At 37.6% G+C, this 17228-nt stretch overlaps 1 protein-coding gene across 1 annotated transcript; it reads right to left on the reverse strand.

Moving 5' to 3' along the window:
• Nucleotides 1-340: 340 nt before the first annotated feature.
• On the reverse strand, nt 341-13241 carry LOC132774841 (DGAT1/2-independent enzyme synthesizing storage lipids-like). The gene is made up of 7 exons (XM_060775325.2): nt 13168-13241; nt 10111-10432; nt 9110-9271; nt 8804-8997; nt 6523-6583; nt 2522-2661; nt 341-902 (listed from the first exon to the last, which is right to left on the reverse strand). Exons 2-7 carry the CDS (start codon nt 10421-10423, stop codon nt 798-800), a joined length of 975 nt encoding a protein of 324 aa, XP_060631308.2. The 5' UTR covers nt 10424-10432; nt 13168-13241; the 3' UTR covers nt 341-797.
• Nucleotides 13242-17228: the final 3987 nt, after the last annotated feature.

The raw sequence follows: 17228 nt of genomic DNA on the forward strand, positions 1-17228 counted from the left end.
TTGGAAAGGCCTGTCCAGAAAGGGCATGGGTGGACAAAAATATGTCTATATTCAACCTATTCCTAACAGTTAAACAGTTCAGATTTTGTGATGGGTGGGTGCTATTGTCCAGCAATTTCTGGAGCAGCCACTGGTTGAGGAAAGCTTATCTCTTGTAAACTAGATAGTACTTCCTTTCCTCTAAATCCTGCTTTTCAGAAATGCACAAGCATGGTTTGAACAGGCACCCTGAATTTTAAACTCCCAGCTGCAGTATAAGCATTATTATCTGATTCCAATAACAAGAAGGCAACGTTCACAAAAGACAATGATTTACCTTCTTTATGGTATTGTTTGACTATTTATGATATATTTCTTGAGAACATAAAAGTAAAATTCACAACTATTTATTTAAAATATACACATTCACACAAATTATATAGCAGGATATTCTGTTTTGTATTCTATTTAATATAATGCTTAAGGAAAATAGACATTTTAAAAAGTTACATAAAAAACAATAAATATACAACAATAAATATACATGAGGAAGAACTTCCTGACTGTGAGAGCCGTTCAGCAGTGGAACTCTCTGCCCCGGAGTGTGGTGGAGGCTCCTTCTTTGGAAGCTTTTAAACAGAGGCTGGATGGCCATCTGTCAGGGGTGATTTGAATGCAATATTCCTGCTTCTTGGCAGGGGGTTGGACTGGATGGCCCATGAGGTCTCTTCCAACTCTTTGATTCTATGATTCTATGAGTTATTTAGAGAAAGGAATGCGTCATAGAAAAACCCATTTATGAGATATATGGGATAAAGCTAGTTATTCTTGTGATGCTTATAAAATCGCTCAGATAATGCTCTTAATATATTTCCTGGTCTTTTTTGGTATTTATTTCGAAGATCTTCAATTGCAATCTTGGCCTGAAAAAAAAAAAGGTAAGTGTATAAATTACTGTTCATTGTGACATTTAGACTTTTTTGTTTTGTTTTAGGGGTAGGGATTCAGGAGGAAATGTGATTCTGGGGGAAACCTGCTGGTTATGTGTTTGTTTTCAATTCAACCAGTTTCTTCTCTCTCCCAATAATGGCCAGGGCAGTGGCTATTATTCCGTCTGCTTCTGACTTGGTAAGCTGGAACTCTGTCTTTTCTCTCTCCTTTCCTTATCTCCCCCTTTTAGGGAGCATAGGAATTTTTTATTCCAAATACTGTAAATAAAGTTATATAAGAGGACACCAGTTTCAGTGTCATAAGTCCCATGGAAGGTAAATGTGGGAATGTGGACCTCAAATACTAGTAGATGTCTCACCTGAATATTCAACACTGCTATGTAATTTTCACAAAAGTATGTGTATCTTCTTTCCTCTTCACAAACAGTATCATGTTATCTATCATTTGGCTTAATGCTCTTTGAATAAGTTTTACTTATTTGACTTACTCATGTGCTTTTCTTATAATGTGATCCTGCTATTCATTCCATGCAGAAATAGCATAACTCTGATATTCTCATGTGGAGTATGGTTTTGTAGGGAGTCATTTAGCGTAGGGTGTGAGTATATTGATATATTTTTGGCTATGAAAATAATAGTTGATCATTCTATATCCAAAAATTTGAAATCCAAAGTGCTCCAAAATCTAAACTAGTCCAAATGATTGGTTAAAATAATGACACTTTCGCTTTCTGATGTTTCACTGCACATAAACTAACAACAACAACAACAACAACAGCGACTTAATTTTTGTACCCCACCTCCATCTCCCCAAAGGGACTTGAGGCAGCTTACATAGAAACAAACCCGAACAGCATGATTAAAATATAGCACATTAAAATATATAAATAGCAATATAACACAGAATAAAACAACAGCATTATAACAAAAATATAAAAGCAAATATCAAACCAACAACCAATGAGCTCTGCAATAACCATCAGTTCCTGGACATGGGTGGGGAGACTGGTGCAAAAATAATTGTGAAGACAGGGCTGATGGATAAAGTGCTCATATGGCGGCAGTAGAGTTACAGGGCAGTATGTGAATAGAGCATTTTAAATTTAAGTGCAGAACAATAGTAAAGTTCAAGGACAAGAATTTGGGTCCTAGTTGGGACTAAGCTATCTGGAGGATTGTATAGTCAAAAACACAGCGGAACAACCATGTATTTAAATCTTTGCAGAAGATGGACAGGGTGAGTGCTCAAAATTGTTTGTAAAATTACCTTCAAGCTATGCATATGAGGAGAATATGAAACATAAATGAATTCCATGTTATGACCTGGGGCCCTTATGTATATGGAAATATTCCAAATTATGAAAAAACAAACAAAACCAAAACACTTTTGGTCCCAAGGATTTTATAACTAACCTGTATAACTAAAAATAAATCCTGCACAAGCAAAATTGATAGCTTTTACATATATCATTGCAAAATAAATGAGAGAGCCAGGAAAAGCAACAATTATGATGAAATATAATAAATAACATAACATCCAGTATATAATTTAAAAATGGAAACCAAGAGTTTTGAGTGCAGAATTAGCTTACTTTTTCAGCCAGTTCCTTTGCAGTTAGATTTGGGTCATATGGTATGGGTTCTCCAATATATGTACGCAATTTGACAGGAAAGCCTCCATATAATGGAAGAACTAGCAGTTTAGTTCGTTCATATAGCCACTTCAGCAGCCCTACAGTTGTTACAGAGACAAAATGATTTCCTACTGGCATGGAAATCTTTGTGTACATATAGACAGTTTTGTCAGTGTTCTACTTAATGTTTGCTATTCATTGCTCTTTTTCTAGGTGATGCTTCCTCTCCTTGTAGCCATCTGTTCCGAAATTTATCCAGAGGTTTGGAAATTCTCTGAATTAACTTATTGAACAGATAGGAAACAACATGGGCTAGAAGAAGACAATCTTATCATACCAGCACAATCACACAACTCTGCAATACACAAGACTGATGTTACATTAATACAAGATGGCCTGAGAAACATGCAACAATATAGACAGTTTTAATATACTATTTATATATAAACGGTCTTTATATAAAAAACAATACTGTTTTAATTGCTTTTATAGGTTGTATATCACTTTAGGAGTCCTTGTAGGCTGAGTACTTTGAATCAGCTAATAAACCAGGAAAATGGTTAGCATACACATTAAGGAAGGAAAAGGAAAAAAATCTAATTGTTAAGATACAATACAAGAATAAAATATTAATGGATGATATCAATATTCAACAGGTTTTTTTTAAAACACATACAGTAATTTATATAACACTGTCCATATATCTCTGAAAGATAGATAATTACTTGACTCAGTAAAAGTTGCCAAAAATACTGAAACACAAAAACAATTGATCAATGGGCCTGTAACACTGAAAGAAATATCTGAGCCTATAAAAAACAAAACACACCCCCCCCCCCCACACACACAAAACTGGGAAAGCACCAGGCACAGGTGGGTTACCAGCATCATATTATAAACATTTTGAGGATGAATTTAGGCTACCACTTCAACAAATGATGAATTCCATACTTAATACAAAATACAAACCTGAAACATAGCAAGAAGTTAAGATTGATCTAATACCTAAGGAAGACCAAGATTGAACTTCACCAAAAAATTATCGACCAATATCTTTATTGAACAATGACTATAAATTGTTTACAAGCACCCTGGATGAAAGACTGAAATGTATACCTCAACAGTTTATTTATCAGGATCATTCTGGTTTTTTGCCTAAAAGAAAACTATGAAACAATGTAAGGAATATATTGGATATTTTGGGGTATTTGGAAAAAATAATGAAAAACAACTGGCTTTGATATTTTTATATGCAGAAAAAACTTTTGATAAGCTGAATTGGCCATTTATGTTAAGGTATTGGCGCATATGCATTTTGGAGATAATTTCATAAAATTGATAAAATCAAGTTATACTAGGCAGACAACACAGGTCGTTGTAAATGGAAATTTATCCAAGCCATGTGAAATTCAGAAAGGAACTAGAAAAGGATGCCCACTCTTATCACTTCTATTTATACTACTAGTTCTTGAAGTACTTTTAAGGCATATATGAGGTGAGGGAAGGATTTCTGGAAGAAAGATTGAAAAGGAATATTATAAATTACAATCATTTGTAGATGATTTGGTGATTACTTTAGAAAACCAATTGAATGGAATACAAGTCTTGGTGAGAAAGTTGAATATTTTGGAACTTTATCAGGATTTAAAATCATTAGCCAGAAAACAAAAAAATTGACTAAAATATGGACATGAAAGATCAAGAAAATTGTTTTTTATATAAAAGGTTTTAAAATAGATAAAAAGGTAAAGAATTCAGGTATTACTTTAACAAATAAAAATTGTCTGCTGTTCCAAAATAATTATGAAACCTTATGGATAAATATTTTAAAAGACTAGTATGATGGGCTAAGTTACATTTGCCATTATTGGGCATACTCTCTGTGATAAAATGAATGTATTATTTCTTTTTCAAACAATACCCATGATTGTGACAGATAAACAATTTAAACAAGGACAAAGGGTATATCTAAATTTATATGGCACAGAAAGTAGCCAAGAATTAAATATAAGGTGCTACAAGATGCAAAATGTGAATAGAACAATAGGTACTGCTCTGTTAAAAAGGTAAGAGTGCTTCATGCAGTCATGCCAGCCATGTGACCTAGGAGGCATTTACAGAAATGGAAGATGAGTACCCCCGCCCCCGAGTCGAACACAACTAGACTTAATGTCAAGAGGAAACCTTTACAATACATAAATGAACTCGGTGGCCTAGGTGCACCTGATCTGAAACTCTGCTTTTTGCTTGCTGTTCAGTTTGAATAAAAGACTCGGTTTTGTTGAGTAATATTAGGAGGTTGCCACTGGAGGGACATAATCTGAGATATGGTTGGCACAGTGGTATGACAAAGTGAAAGTGAATGTGGACTTTAAAAATCCTTGTTAGATGTGCTCTATAACAAATATTGGAGAGATATAAATTAATGAAGGTATCTGTGCAGGAAGCATTTTATAGAAAAGAGACATAAAAGAGAAGAAGAAGTTGTTAACTCATCAAGATCTCCTAGAAAATGTACAAGAAGAACATAGAATCAAAACAAGAGAACAATTGATTGCAAAGGGTCACGGTTTTCAGTGGTTTTCTTACTTGCAGTTAATGGAGAGATTCAGGCAAGACAATAAATTAGTTGGTTTTGAACTGAGTAAATCAGAAATTGAGTTGCAATTATGGGCTAATGTTGAACATTTAATTGCTAAAATGTATAAAATTTTATTGAAATGGAAAATGGCAGACAAGCAAGTTAAAGAATGTATGACAAAGTGGGCACAAAATGTTGGACATAACATAGTGTTGGGCCAATGAGAGAAAATGTGGAACAAGTGGTTAAAATATAAGTTATGTTATAATTTGAAAGAGAAATTTTATAAAGTGATGTATCAATAATATATGATTCCCAAAAAAGTTCCTAAGATATCTAATGTGGTTTCCAACAGTTGCTGGAAATGTAGCAATTGGGGTCATTCTACCATATGTGGTTAACATGTAAACATGCCAATAAATATTGGATTCAAATACATATGGTGATCCAGAAAGTTTTGAGGGAAAATATCCAGTTAAAACCTGAGACTTTTCTACTTGGTCTGAATGATACAAATTACTATGATAAACTGTTGCAATGTATGATCAGAGCAGCCAGATTGCTCTACTCGCAGAAATGGAAGAACTCCGTAACATAACAGAAGATTGGATGATTAAAATGATGGACTTGGCCAAGATGGACGAACTAATATGTTTACTAAAATAAGAGATATATTGGATTTTTTTTTTGAAAGACTGGAAAACTTTTTTTTCACTTTTTGCAAGAGGAAGAGAAGGGGATGTCAATTTTGTGAGGATAGATTGGAGGTCATCTATTTTTTCTTTTCTTTTCTTTTTTCTTTCTCTTTCTTTTTTCTGTTCTGTATTTTTATTCACTGTTTTTGACTTTTAATATAAATTCCAATTTTTAAAACTAAAGTTAATTTAAAAAAGGAATCATTGTAGGCTGGGTGGTGAGCTATAATTATAAATTATCATCATTGGAATCCTATATGTTTTTTTTATGTAACATAACTTTGCATATTCTTAGCTAAGTAGCAGAGGCACAATGAAAAGAGTTCTGAATTGCAAAGATGCATATCAGGACACTGGCAATGACCAATGCGCTAAAAAGCAGAGCTGACAAAGTGTCTGATGCACATCGGAATCTGATGCACATAGGTTCCATCATACATTGGTCTTGTTCAGACACTTTGCTAAGTTTGTTCATAGTAATATAACAGTGGTCCTCTACCAAATATGAATGTCGCACAACTGCACAATTTAATTTCCTCCAGATTTAAGTCCACTTAGAAAGATGCTACACCTCAACATGATCCCAATCAACAATAATGTACCATATATTCACAGTTGCCTTACAGAATATGTATGCCATAGATACTTGAGGCCAATAACATATATTGAAGAAATAAGCTCACGTGTTTTTCCTACTGTCCTGTATGCTTCACGAAGATTTTGTGTAAACATAGGAATGATGGGCTAAATTTAGGGGAAGAAAGGAAAAGAAAGAGTAATAAATATTTATTATTTCCACTCAGTTCCTAGCCAATTTTTGTGATTTTGAACTTCAGCAATCTGTAGCTTCAAGCTTTGACTTGCAGAGTCAAGATGGGGGACCACCACCAACAAGGCCTTGTCTCTCATCCCCACTAATCGTGCTTGTGAGGGTCGTGGGATCGAGAGCAGGGGCTCATCCAACGATAGTAAATTCTAAGGTGGGTCATAGAGAGAGATACGTTCGGATAAGTAAACTGGGCTGGAACTGTTTAGGGCTTTATAGGTCAAGACCAGCACTTTGAATTGTGCTTGGAAATTGACTGGCAGCCAGCGGAGCTGACGAAGCAGGGGAGTGGTATGCTCCCTGTAAGTTGCTCCAATGAGTAATCTGACTGCCAACAATTGGACTAGTTGGAGTTTCAGAACAGTCTTTAAAGGCAACCCCACATAGAGTGTGTTGCAATAATCTGTTTGAGCCATATACACTTGGCAAGTGCTGAAGAAACTTGAAACATTCAGTTGATGTTATGCAAAAGACAGACTGGGTTTCAGAGTATCTGTATACTTTACTCTATGCCAGGGGTCCTCAAACTATGGCACGAGGGCCGGATACGGCCCTCCAAGGTCATTTACCCAGCCCTCGCTCAGGGTCAACCTAAGTATGAAATGACTTAAAAGCACACAACAACAACAACAACAACAATCCTATCTCATCAGCCAAATGCAGGCGCACACTTCCCATTGAAATACTAATAAGTTTATATTTGTTAAAATGGTTCTTCATTTTAATTATTGTATTATTTTTAAGTGTTTTTTTGAACTACAAATAAGATATGTGCAGTGTGCATAGGAATTCATTCATGGTTTTTTTTCCAAATTATAATCCAGCCCTCCAACAGTTTGAGGGACTGTGACCTGGCCCTCTGTTTAAAAAGTTTGAGGACCCCTGCTCTATGCAATTTCCCAATGCATTTCATCCAATAAATATTGCATGCTGTCATGCCTTTTTTATTTTAAGAAAGCTTATGGAAGTGCATATAAATAATTTTTGGGCAAAATTATATTTGGCTAATTTCTAGAATAATTCCCTGTCTCTTTTACATGCAGCCTTATAAACTTAAACAGATTTCCACTCATGTCAAACACACTAGGAGCCCCCGGTGGTGCAGTGGGTTAAACCCCTGTGCCGGCAGGACTGAAGACCGACAGGTCGCAGGTTTGAATCTGGGGAGAGGCGGATGAGCTCCCTCTATCAGTTCTAGCTCCTCATGTGGGGATATGAGAGAAGCCTCTACAAGGATGAAAAACATCAAAACATCCGGGCGTCCCCTGGGCAACATCCTTGCAGACGGCCAATTCTCTCATACCAGAAGCGACTTGCAGTTTCTCAAGTCGCTCCTGACATGATAAAAAAAAAAGTCAAACACTAATATTTTTGTATTGGAATATTGTTGCAACACCTCCATCACAGAAGCAGATCTGACTTTCAAACTGTGTGATCCATTTGCCATAGTTTAAGCTTTGACTCTTTCTTGTCTCACCTGACACTCACCATCCACTTTTTCTATTGGCTATGTCAAGTGGCACACTCTCTGGGTTCCTGTAGGCATCCTCTAGCTACACTCAGCCTTTATTTTCCTAACCTTAACCAGGGAACTACCTCTTGCAATCTTGTATATTAGATATAAGTCCACCTCTACGAACTGTTTTAAACAATTCAAATATTACTTGCTAAACAATCTCTCACTGGAATGGAACCAGATATTTTTATTTTCTAAATGTGTTTAGGTTCCTATTCCAAATCATCAGTCTCATTTTGCATCAAGAACATTAGCTAAAGATATCATTGCATATAATCAAGATTCCAGGACTGGGCATTTGACAGTTCTAGGGTCAATTTTCTGCAATAAATCAGACACTGTAATTGCTCTGTAATTCTGGGATGTCCAGATCTTTGACAGAGAGCTCTAGGATTCTATCAGATGACAAAACCGGGGGTCCCATAGGATGCAGCTGTGATGGGGAATCCTGACTAAAGTGCCTCCTGGGTCTTCCAGAAGAGGCAATTCATGATGTGTCTTTAATTAGAAAAAGGACAGCTCAAGGCAGTTTAAGGGGAGAAAGGACACAAGAACAAACACACTTTGTTCACTCCAGTCTATTTAATGTGGGCAATATACATATTGAAAGCAGATCACTTACCACTTTGGCATCTAAAGCGACCTGAGCAAAACCTGTGCCAGAACCCCATACAAGACTGTAGTATTCATCACTGAAGTTTCCTTCTCTAAGTCCACCAGGCGCAATTCCTAGAAGATGGCCTTTTTTCAGAATTTCCACACAATTAACCTTTGTGCCAACTATACAACCCACCACATCAAGAACCAGTTTTACTCCTGTAAACACAGGTGAAGGAAAAAAATGAAACATAAATATTTATATCTGTTCCCAAATAATGCTTTAAATGATAATACACATATTAAAGCGTGGTCATTTATTATATCTTACCTGGTAGAAACATGTCACGGTGAGCCACAGAATAGAGGGATCTTCCTTTCTGTGCATACAGTCTAGCTACTAATAAGATATAGTCTAGAACAAAGGCTCCATGGTAAAAGACAATAATTCCTGGACCTTTTGGTAGATTTTCCATGCCAATAACCTCATAACCTGAAATGATGACAATGTATAACAGGTTACTATTAATATCATATCAATAACAAAACCTGACTTTTTAAATGAGTGATAACATTCTTGCATATTATTCCCAAAGAAAAAGTATCAAAAAATATTTTCTTTGACCTCTATCCTGAAATCAACTTGTCTATAGTTGGACAAATATAAGTCACAGGAGTCCTATATTTGTCCATTGAAATTCTTACATATGTTTCTGTTGGAGAAGCTGAGACAAATGGTAACCTATAGAAAAGTTTTTAATTAAGTACTCCTCTGTAGAAACCCTCTTGAAGAAAATTATCTAAATTCTCACATGCATTATTGTTGTATCTACCTCATCACATGAGGGTTTTTTGGCCCCTTGCCATGCTGAGGCTCTTCTTTGGGGATAGATCCAGTGAACTCCATCACATGACAAAGGCCATGGCCCCACCCCATTGATAGCTGATGTGTCATGGAAGCATTGCAAGTAGCTTCCTTGCTAACCAAGATAAGATTTTGTGTTTTGGGTAGCTCTGATGCATCTAGGGGAAGCGGGGAGGGTGTGCGGCTTCCCGTGAGGTGCCACATGCATGTTCCATTTTGCCAGTAATTGCTAGTAAAATAGATAAGGGCGGGGGGGGGGGAAATGATGAGGTCCATAGGGCTACATAAGATCTTCTTCCTTTTTATGATAATAATGATACCAGAGATTGTTCTAGAGCTCCATTCCTAGTGAACAATGGATATTCTTGTCCTTTTACTTCATTCAAGGTGGTAAATCTATGTCTTGTGATTAAACTTATTTAAAACAAACACTGAAGCTATTTTTACTTTTCCAGACACTTTCTTACCATGCCATATCTTTCCAAATGTTTCCACAAAATGTCCAATCCATTGCCTTGGTTTTTCCCATAACGGATCATAAATGCTTCCGCTTATGTTATGTTTTTTCTTGTAAATATATAGAACAAATGAGGTGAAACAATTTAACAAAAAAATGAAACAATATGAATGATATAACAACATGGGAAGCAGTAATATCCAGAAAGGGTTAATGGAGCTCGCATATTCTCCCAGATCTTCAAAACCAGTCCAGTTTTTCAGCATGTGAATAAACAAAGTTGAATTTTGAAGCCAAGAAGTATCTGATATGGATGCTGCCATTTTCACATGCTAGGTAGAAAAATAAAATGAATTCTGATTAGGCATGTGAAAAATGATGTGCTTCATCGCGTTTTCTTGAAAAAATAGAGGACAAAAGATATTACAGCATTAAATCAATATCTCATGATGTTCCAGCAGCAATTTACCAGAATTCATAGAATCATGCAGCTGGAAGATACCCCAAGGTCCATTCTGTCCAACCCCCCTGCCATGCAGGAAAGGCACAATCAAGATTGACCATAGCCAAAGACTGGAAAGGAGAAAAAGGTTTAACCAATAAGGATTGGAGGGAAAGAATGTGAGAATATATGTTAATGGCCAGACTAACTTATAACAGGAGGAATAAAAGCAATGAGGACTTTTTAGAAAAATGAAGTTGGCCATGGCATATCTGAATAGAGAGTCAGTAATATCGAGGAACTCCATTAGGAATGTAGGGTTACCATAAATAAGGAGAGATAAATAGGCTTAAAGGTTTCATAGTGTTTCGGTGTTGGAAGTCATGGTGAAGGGTGCACGGGTGTGGGGAAGAGGTTTTATTTTGTGTGGGATAGGGGTTTTGGGATGAGTGTATGGTCCATTGTGTGTAATATGTTATGTGCTAATTTTCTGAATGTTATGGAAAAATTGAATAGAAAGCTTTGACTGAATGTAGTGGAAAACAGGCAGAAATAGCAAGTCAATGTGTATTAAGTTATGTAAATGATAATAATTTGTACTCATTGTCAAAATTAACTGGTTGAATAACTAAGGTAGATAGGCATGTACACATCAAAAATATTGTTATCTGATTATATCTGCCACTATTTGCTTTTCTGTTATGTACCATAACCAAAATAAACATGGTAAATATACCATGCCATAAAAAATAAAGTTAAAATTTTAAATTTAAAAAAAAGAAAAAAAGAAAAGCACGATCAAAACATCCCTGACAGATGGCCATCCAGCCTTTGTTTAAAAGCCTCCAAAGAAGGGGCTTCCTCCACACTCTGAGCGGAGAGCTCCACTCATTCAGTCAGGAAGTTCTTCCTAATGTTCTGGTGGAAGTTCCTTTCCCATAATTTAAACCCATGGCTCTGAGTCCTAGCGTCCGGGGCAGCAGAAAACAAGCCTGCTCCCTTCTCTTTGCACCATTAGTGCCATAGTATCTGTGATGCCTTAGCAGTGTGATGTTGAGTTTCTGATTGGGTGGCATAACTCCTTCTTTATCTTTTATTTCTCAAATATACTTTGCCACTGAAAACTATAAGGTTATTTTTTTTAAAAAAAATTAAATGTTTAGCAAGAGGACAATATAAAATGCTACCACAGAAGCACCAGGACCTTATCGCACCAGGTAAGTCCCAGGGCCCTACCACACAGCCCTATATCCCATAATATCAAGACAGAAAATCCCACATTATCTGAGTGTGGACCAGATGAAAGCAGATATTGTGAGATTTTCTGCCTTGATATTCTGGAATATAGGGCTGTGTGGAAGGGCCCCAGGCGTATGTCATGATTACGGGCTATTGATGGACTGTGCCTATCAATAGCTGGGAACAGTTTCATCTCCGAGAGATGGGAGACTGAGAATCAGTATTACACAATGTCACACAGTAAGTGCTGTTTTCCACTTCTGTGCGATAATGTCTAAAGTTTGTCACCTGAATGGTTGCTCCATAGGTTGCATTTATGTTCGCAGAACATTTCCTCCTATTTTTAATTCCCTGGCCATTTTAAATTTGAAGTAGTGATACAAATGGAAAGCCCAGTTGTTCCCAAACTAATCACGCTGTTAAACTAGTTTTGCTGATAGATAGAATGAATGGGAAAAAAGTTCAGAGGTAAGTATGGACTTCTAAGATCCAAGCTACTGTTGTGACTAAGAAAGAGATCTTTCAGTAGTGAAGGACATCAACATGAAAATATTGCTCTTGTATTCCTATGGTTGGGAAAAGAGTGCCACCTTGAGGATCATTAGGAAAGGAACCAAAAGGAAAATAACAGCATATCTAATATATATAAATAGTGCAAACACTTTTGGAATATGGCATATATATCCAGTGATTCCACCTTAAAATGGACATTCTAGAGCTTGGAAAGCAGAAGCAAAATGATCAATGGACCAGAACAATTTTCTGTAAAGAAGAGAATCATTGTTTTAGGGCTATTTGGTTAGAAAGAAGTGAAGCAGGATGACTGGATAGAGCTGCCTTGAATCTTACTTTGAGATAAAGGCACTATAAACATTCAAAGAAATAAAGGAGAAATTACTTAGAGAAACAGAAATGTAAACTCTTCCCCCCGTTTCTGTGAATAATAACAACCAATAGTCACAGTTGTTTAAATCAAATGATTATCTACTTGCAGTAATCTAAATCCAGGTAAGCCAAGTTCCAAGAGAATTAAGCACAAAGGGAAAATTTCTTTATATATTCAATCATTAAACAACAGAAATTGTTGCAGTATGTGGTGATTGCTGCATCATTCCACAGATCATGTATACTATTCCGCAGTTTAAAGAAGACAATATGGAAATCAGGATATTAATTTTTATATAAACTGCTATATACATACAGAAACATACATATGTATGTATGTGTGTTGTCTGTTTATAGAGCCATGCATGATTATGATTTAAACTTGTCCATTGTTAATTTTCAAAATGCTAATATCCTTGTATTTCCATAAACAATTACATGAAAAGAACATTTTTAAAAAAAGTATCCTTTTTTAAGCAAATCAAACTACTTCACACTCACTGTTCTTGGAAATCCTGTGCTTCAGTTGACTCGTCACCTCTTCTGAAGTTGTTGCAATTGTTTTCAGCTTTCTCCCTTGCCACTCCCACAGTAAAAGGGGTGGTTCTATGTCAGCAATGCCTGTTTAAATTGCTACATATATTTAAATTTTGAGTCAAATAATCAATTCTTTACTTTTGAAACTGTGCCAATTTGAAAATGTGCAATTATACCGAAATAACTAAACACAAACAACCAAATAAAATTCATTTGTCCAATTGAAGAGGACAGAAAGAAAATGCTGCACTGAGAAGGATTTTTTTTTTGTGTCGTGTCAGGAGTGACTCCTGGTGTGAGAGAATTGGCCGTCTGCAAGGACGTTGCCCAGGGAACACCTGGATGATTTGATTTTTTTTTTATCATCCTTGTGGGAGGCTTCTCTCATGTCCCCGCATGAGGAGCTGGAGCTGATAGAGGGAACTCATCCTCCTCTCCCCGGATTCGAACCTGCAACCTGTCCTACAGTCCTACTGGCACAGGGGTTTAACCCACTGCGCCACCGGAGGCTCCACTGAGAAGGATAAAATTATGATCTGTGCAAGTGTCACAGAGGATAGCAGCTGCATCTGTCCTTTTTCAGATGTAAGAAGGGTTAAACAATACTATGCAACAACAGATGACAACAGGCCTCGTAATGGGGCCCATTGTAAGCCGTCGTGAGTCTCCCTTTGGGGGTTGAGAAGGACGGGATAGAAATACGAGAAATAAATAAATAAAAATAAATAACCAGAAGGGCACAGCTTCATTTTTGCATTCAGTGATCAGTTGTGGGAATGGCTCTGGGTTTGTTAAATTGGCAATGAAGGCCCCTTTGTGCTCAAGAAAATTAAGAATGAGCCTGAGCATACCTCCATAGCTCTTCAATGGTTGGGAAGACAGGACTGAAATTGGTAGTCCCCTTTCTAATTTTTGCAGCACATTGGGGGGAGGGAGGACTGTACCTTGGTGTGCACCTTAATTCATTGTCAACAAATATATTGTCAAATTTCATGTTATCAAAGTACTTCTGCATCCATACTAATTGCAAGGCATCCCAAACATAATTTGAAAAATATTTATTGCAGAGAAATGACTCACTACTTTGGCAACTTGGGCAAAATCTTTATAGTTACCACAGATCAGTTCATAGTTCCTGGTAGACTATGCAAAATATTGTCAGTCATGCAATGACAAAGTCTTCCTGTTTTTAAATTTAAGTTAAGTGCAAAAAAAGATAATTAACACCAAAAGCTCCATGATAAAAAAAATATTCTCAAGTCCTTCTGAAATATGTTCCATGCCAATAATCTCATCACCTGACAAAAATACAACAGGTACGTTCTGAAATATAAAGTGAACAAAACAGAAAAAGAATCATTATTAGACAAAGAATAAAAATATATTTTAAATCACATCATTTTAGAATACTACACTGTAATCATCCAGTAGAGACAGGGATGTATTTATTTATTTATTTGCTGCATTTATAACCAATCTCGACAGGATTGCCTCATGTACAGAGGAAAAATTGTTTTGAGGCTACGGACAATGTTTTGAGGCTACAGACAATGATAGTGAGCTGCACTTGGGAAACAGATTTGTCCCACCAAACCTTTGGGTTGAACAAAATTTTATGGGCTCATAAATCATAAATGTTTCCTGGAACATCTCAGATACGACACATTTGAATCTGGGGCTTTAGTTCAGATAGCCTGGTAGCACATCTGCTTCACTGGGACAGTGCGCAACTCATCTCTTTTATGTCATTGCCACTCCAACCCAACTACAGAGTTACTCTGAACCCCTGTCTGTCATGCCTCTCCTGACATCAGAACAAGGTGCCTGTGAAACCAACTAGAAGGAGGGGGTGATTCTTTTGCTGGCTGGGAAAGTGCCTTGTTTGATGTCAACAAAGTTATTCATGATGGCCAGTAGCTCAGATAGAGCTCATTTTACTGCTAGGATGATCCAGCCCCCCCCCCCCCTTTTTTTTGCTTTGGGAAGGTGTTGGTATAGGTATACAGTCTGGACTGCAGATCAGGCTCTCCAGATTTTGCCTCAACATTGTTCAAAGTCCGGCAAAGTTCATTTGAAAGGAGAAAAACCTGCAATACTCATCGGAAGCTGTTGTGTATATGGAAAGAATTTGCTTCAATTCAGGGTGAGTCCAGGGTGTTTTCCAAGTAGAGACAAGCCCTATAATAATATCTACTTTACTGCTTTTATTTCATTAAGTTCTGTGGTATTTCAATTCTGTTTATCTCATACAATTTAATATTTTACAGATGAAAATGTGTGATCAAACAACATCAGAGTGTTAACAAAATGACAAATGTGATTAATGCTTTTTTATTTTTATTTACTTATTTATTATTCAAACTTATATGCCGCTACTCCCCTGGGGCTCAGAGCGGCTTACAAGAATGGCTGAAATCTAACGCAATTTAAAAACAATTTAAATCAATTTAAAAACAAAAATATCAAAAGTCAAAGGCCTGTCGAAACAGGTATGTCTTACGTGCCCTGCAGAAAGCTGATAAGTCACGCAAAGCACGGACTTCAGGTGGCAGAGTATTCCAGAGCGATGGTGCCACTGCTGTAAAGGCTCTTCACCCAGTTGCTGTTAGGCGCAAGGTCTTGACACTGGGAATTTCCAATAGATCTTGGTCCTCAGAACGGAGGGATCTCTGGGGTTGGTAGAGGGTGAGGCATTCCCTTTTTTTTTATAAAGCTGTTGTCCTCCCAAACCTGTTATATGCCTACTAAATGTGGACTGTCTACACATGTCACACTGAACTTCTGGAACTATTCCTTCAGCGTTGCCTCTAAAAAAATCCCACAAATCACTTGGGAAGACAAATGTCAGTGTTTTGCAAGAAGCAAAGACCACCAGCATTGAAATGATGATCCTCCGCCATTAACTTTGCTGGACTACTCACGTTGTCTGAATGCCTGATCACCATTTCCCAAAGCAGTTACTATACTCTCAACTCAAAAATGGAAAATGGAATATTGGTGGATAGGAAAAGAGATTTAAAGATGGGTTTAAAGCTAACCTTAAAAACCATGGCATAAACACTGAGAACTGGGAAGCCCTGGCCATTGAGGTCAGTTATTATCAACAGTGCTGTGGAATTCGAAGAGGCACAAATGGAGGGTGAAAGGGAGAAATATGTCAACAGGAAGGTGCATCAAGCCAACCCTGACTGGGACTGTCTTCTATCTTGAAATCAATGCAAAGTAACACATGGCCCCGCTTTAAAAAAATCCAACAGAAATCTTATAAATAATTTAAGACACTGATGTTCCTCCTCTTCACAATGAGGACTGTTCATAAAGTCTTGCACCATACTAATGGCAAACTTACAGTCCCCATTATCAAGAGAAGGAACATCAGTGTATTACATTTCTGGGATTTTTTAGCAGGACCAAATAGCATCGTTTTCTTCCTTAAACCCCATCTCTCCAAAATATAGCAGGACTTCCGGTAAGATGGCGGGGAGCTAACAGCTGGCTCTAGAGCGGCCCGGAGAGAAAAATAGAATCGAAACCTAATCTCCCTCATCCAACCCTCCCTCTACCACCAATCGGCACCTTGGCACCCGGGGGGTTTGAAGGAATCCCCTGGAGGCCTTAGGGTCGAATATATAACAAGGAAGGCGTTGAGAAAGAAAGAAGAGGCAGAGAGGTAGAACGCCGAGGCCTCCACCATCTAGGCCTAAACGGAGCGTTCCCTCCCAACCAAGCTAAGCTACAGCTACCGGACTGCCGAAATCCCCCCCCTCCAAACGGACTCACAGTTGGGGTAAGGAGTGCTGGGTGTTGGCCTCGCCCGTCCCCCTCGCGCCCCCGGGAGGTGAGTTCTGATCCACCCGGCGGACATCGTGGGCGCCATTGCCGCGTTGGCGGCCTGATCCAGCGGGGAAGTGGCGCTCTGCAGCGGCACTCAACTCTCTGGCCGTCTCGCCGCTCCTGCCGCTCCTCCACGGCACTGGCGGTTGATTGGCGTCCCGCGGCGCTGCCTGTGGTCCCGGCGGCTTCAT

The sequence above is a fragment of the Anolis sagrei genome, chromosome 4 (genome assembly GCF_037176765.1).
Source record: "Anolis sagrei isolate rAnoSag1 chromosome 4, rAnoSag1.mat, whole genome shotgun sequence".
Lineage (NCBI taxonomy): Eukaryota > Metazoa > Chordata > Lepidosauria > Squamata > Dactyloidae > Anolis > Anolis sagrei.

Excerpts from the sequence above, each read along its gene's own strand:
- LOC132774841 (XM_060775325.2), bottom strand. The coding sequence starts at position 10,423 with ATGGCAGCATCCATATCAGATACTTCTTGGCTTCAAAATTCAACTTTG. Across the intron at positions 9,272-10,110 it reads ATTTGGAAAGATATGGCATG|GTTATGAGGTTATTGGCATG; the intron begins GTAAGAAAGTGT and ends TCATCATTTCAG. Across the intron at positions 2,662-6,522 it reads CAGGACAGTAGGAAAAACAC|GGCTGCTGAAGTGGCTATAT; the intron begins GTGAGCTTATTT and ends TAACAACTGTAG.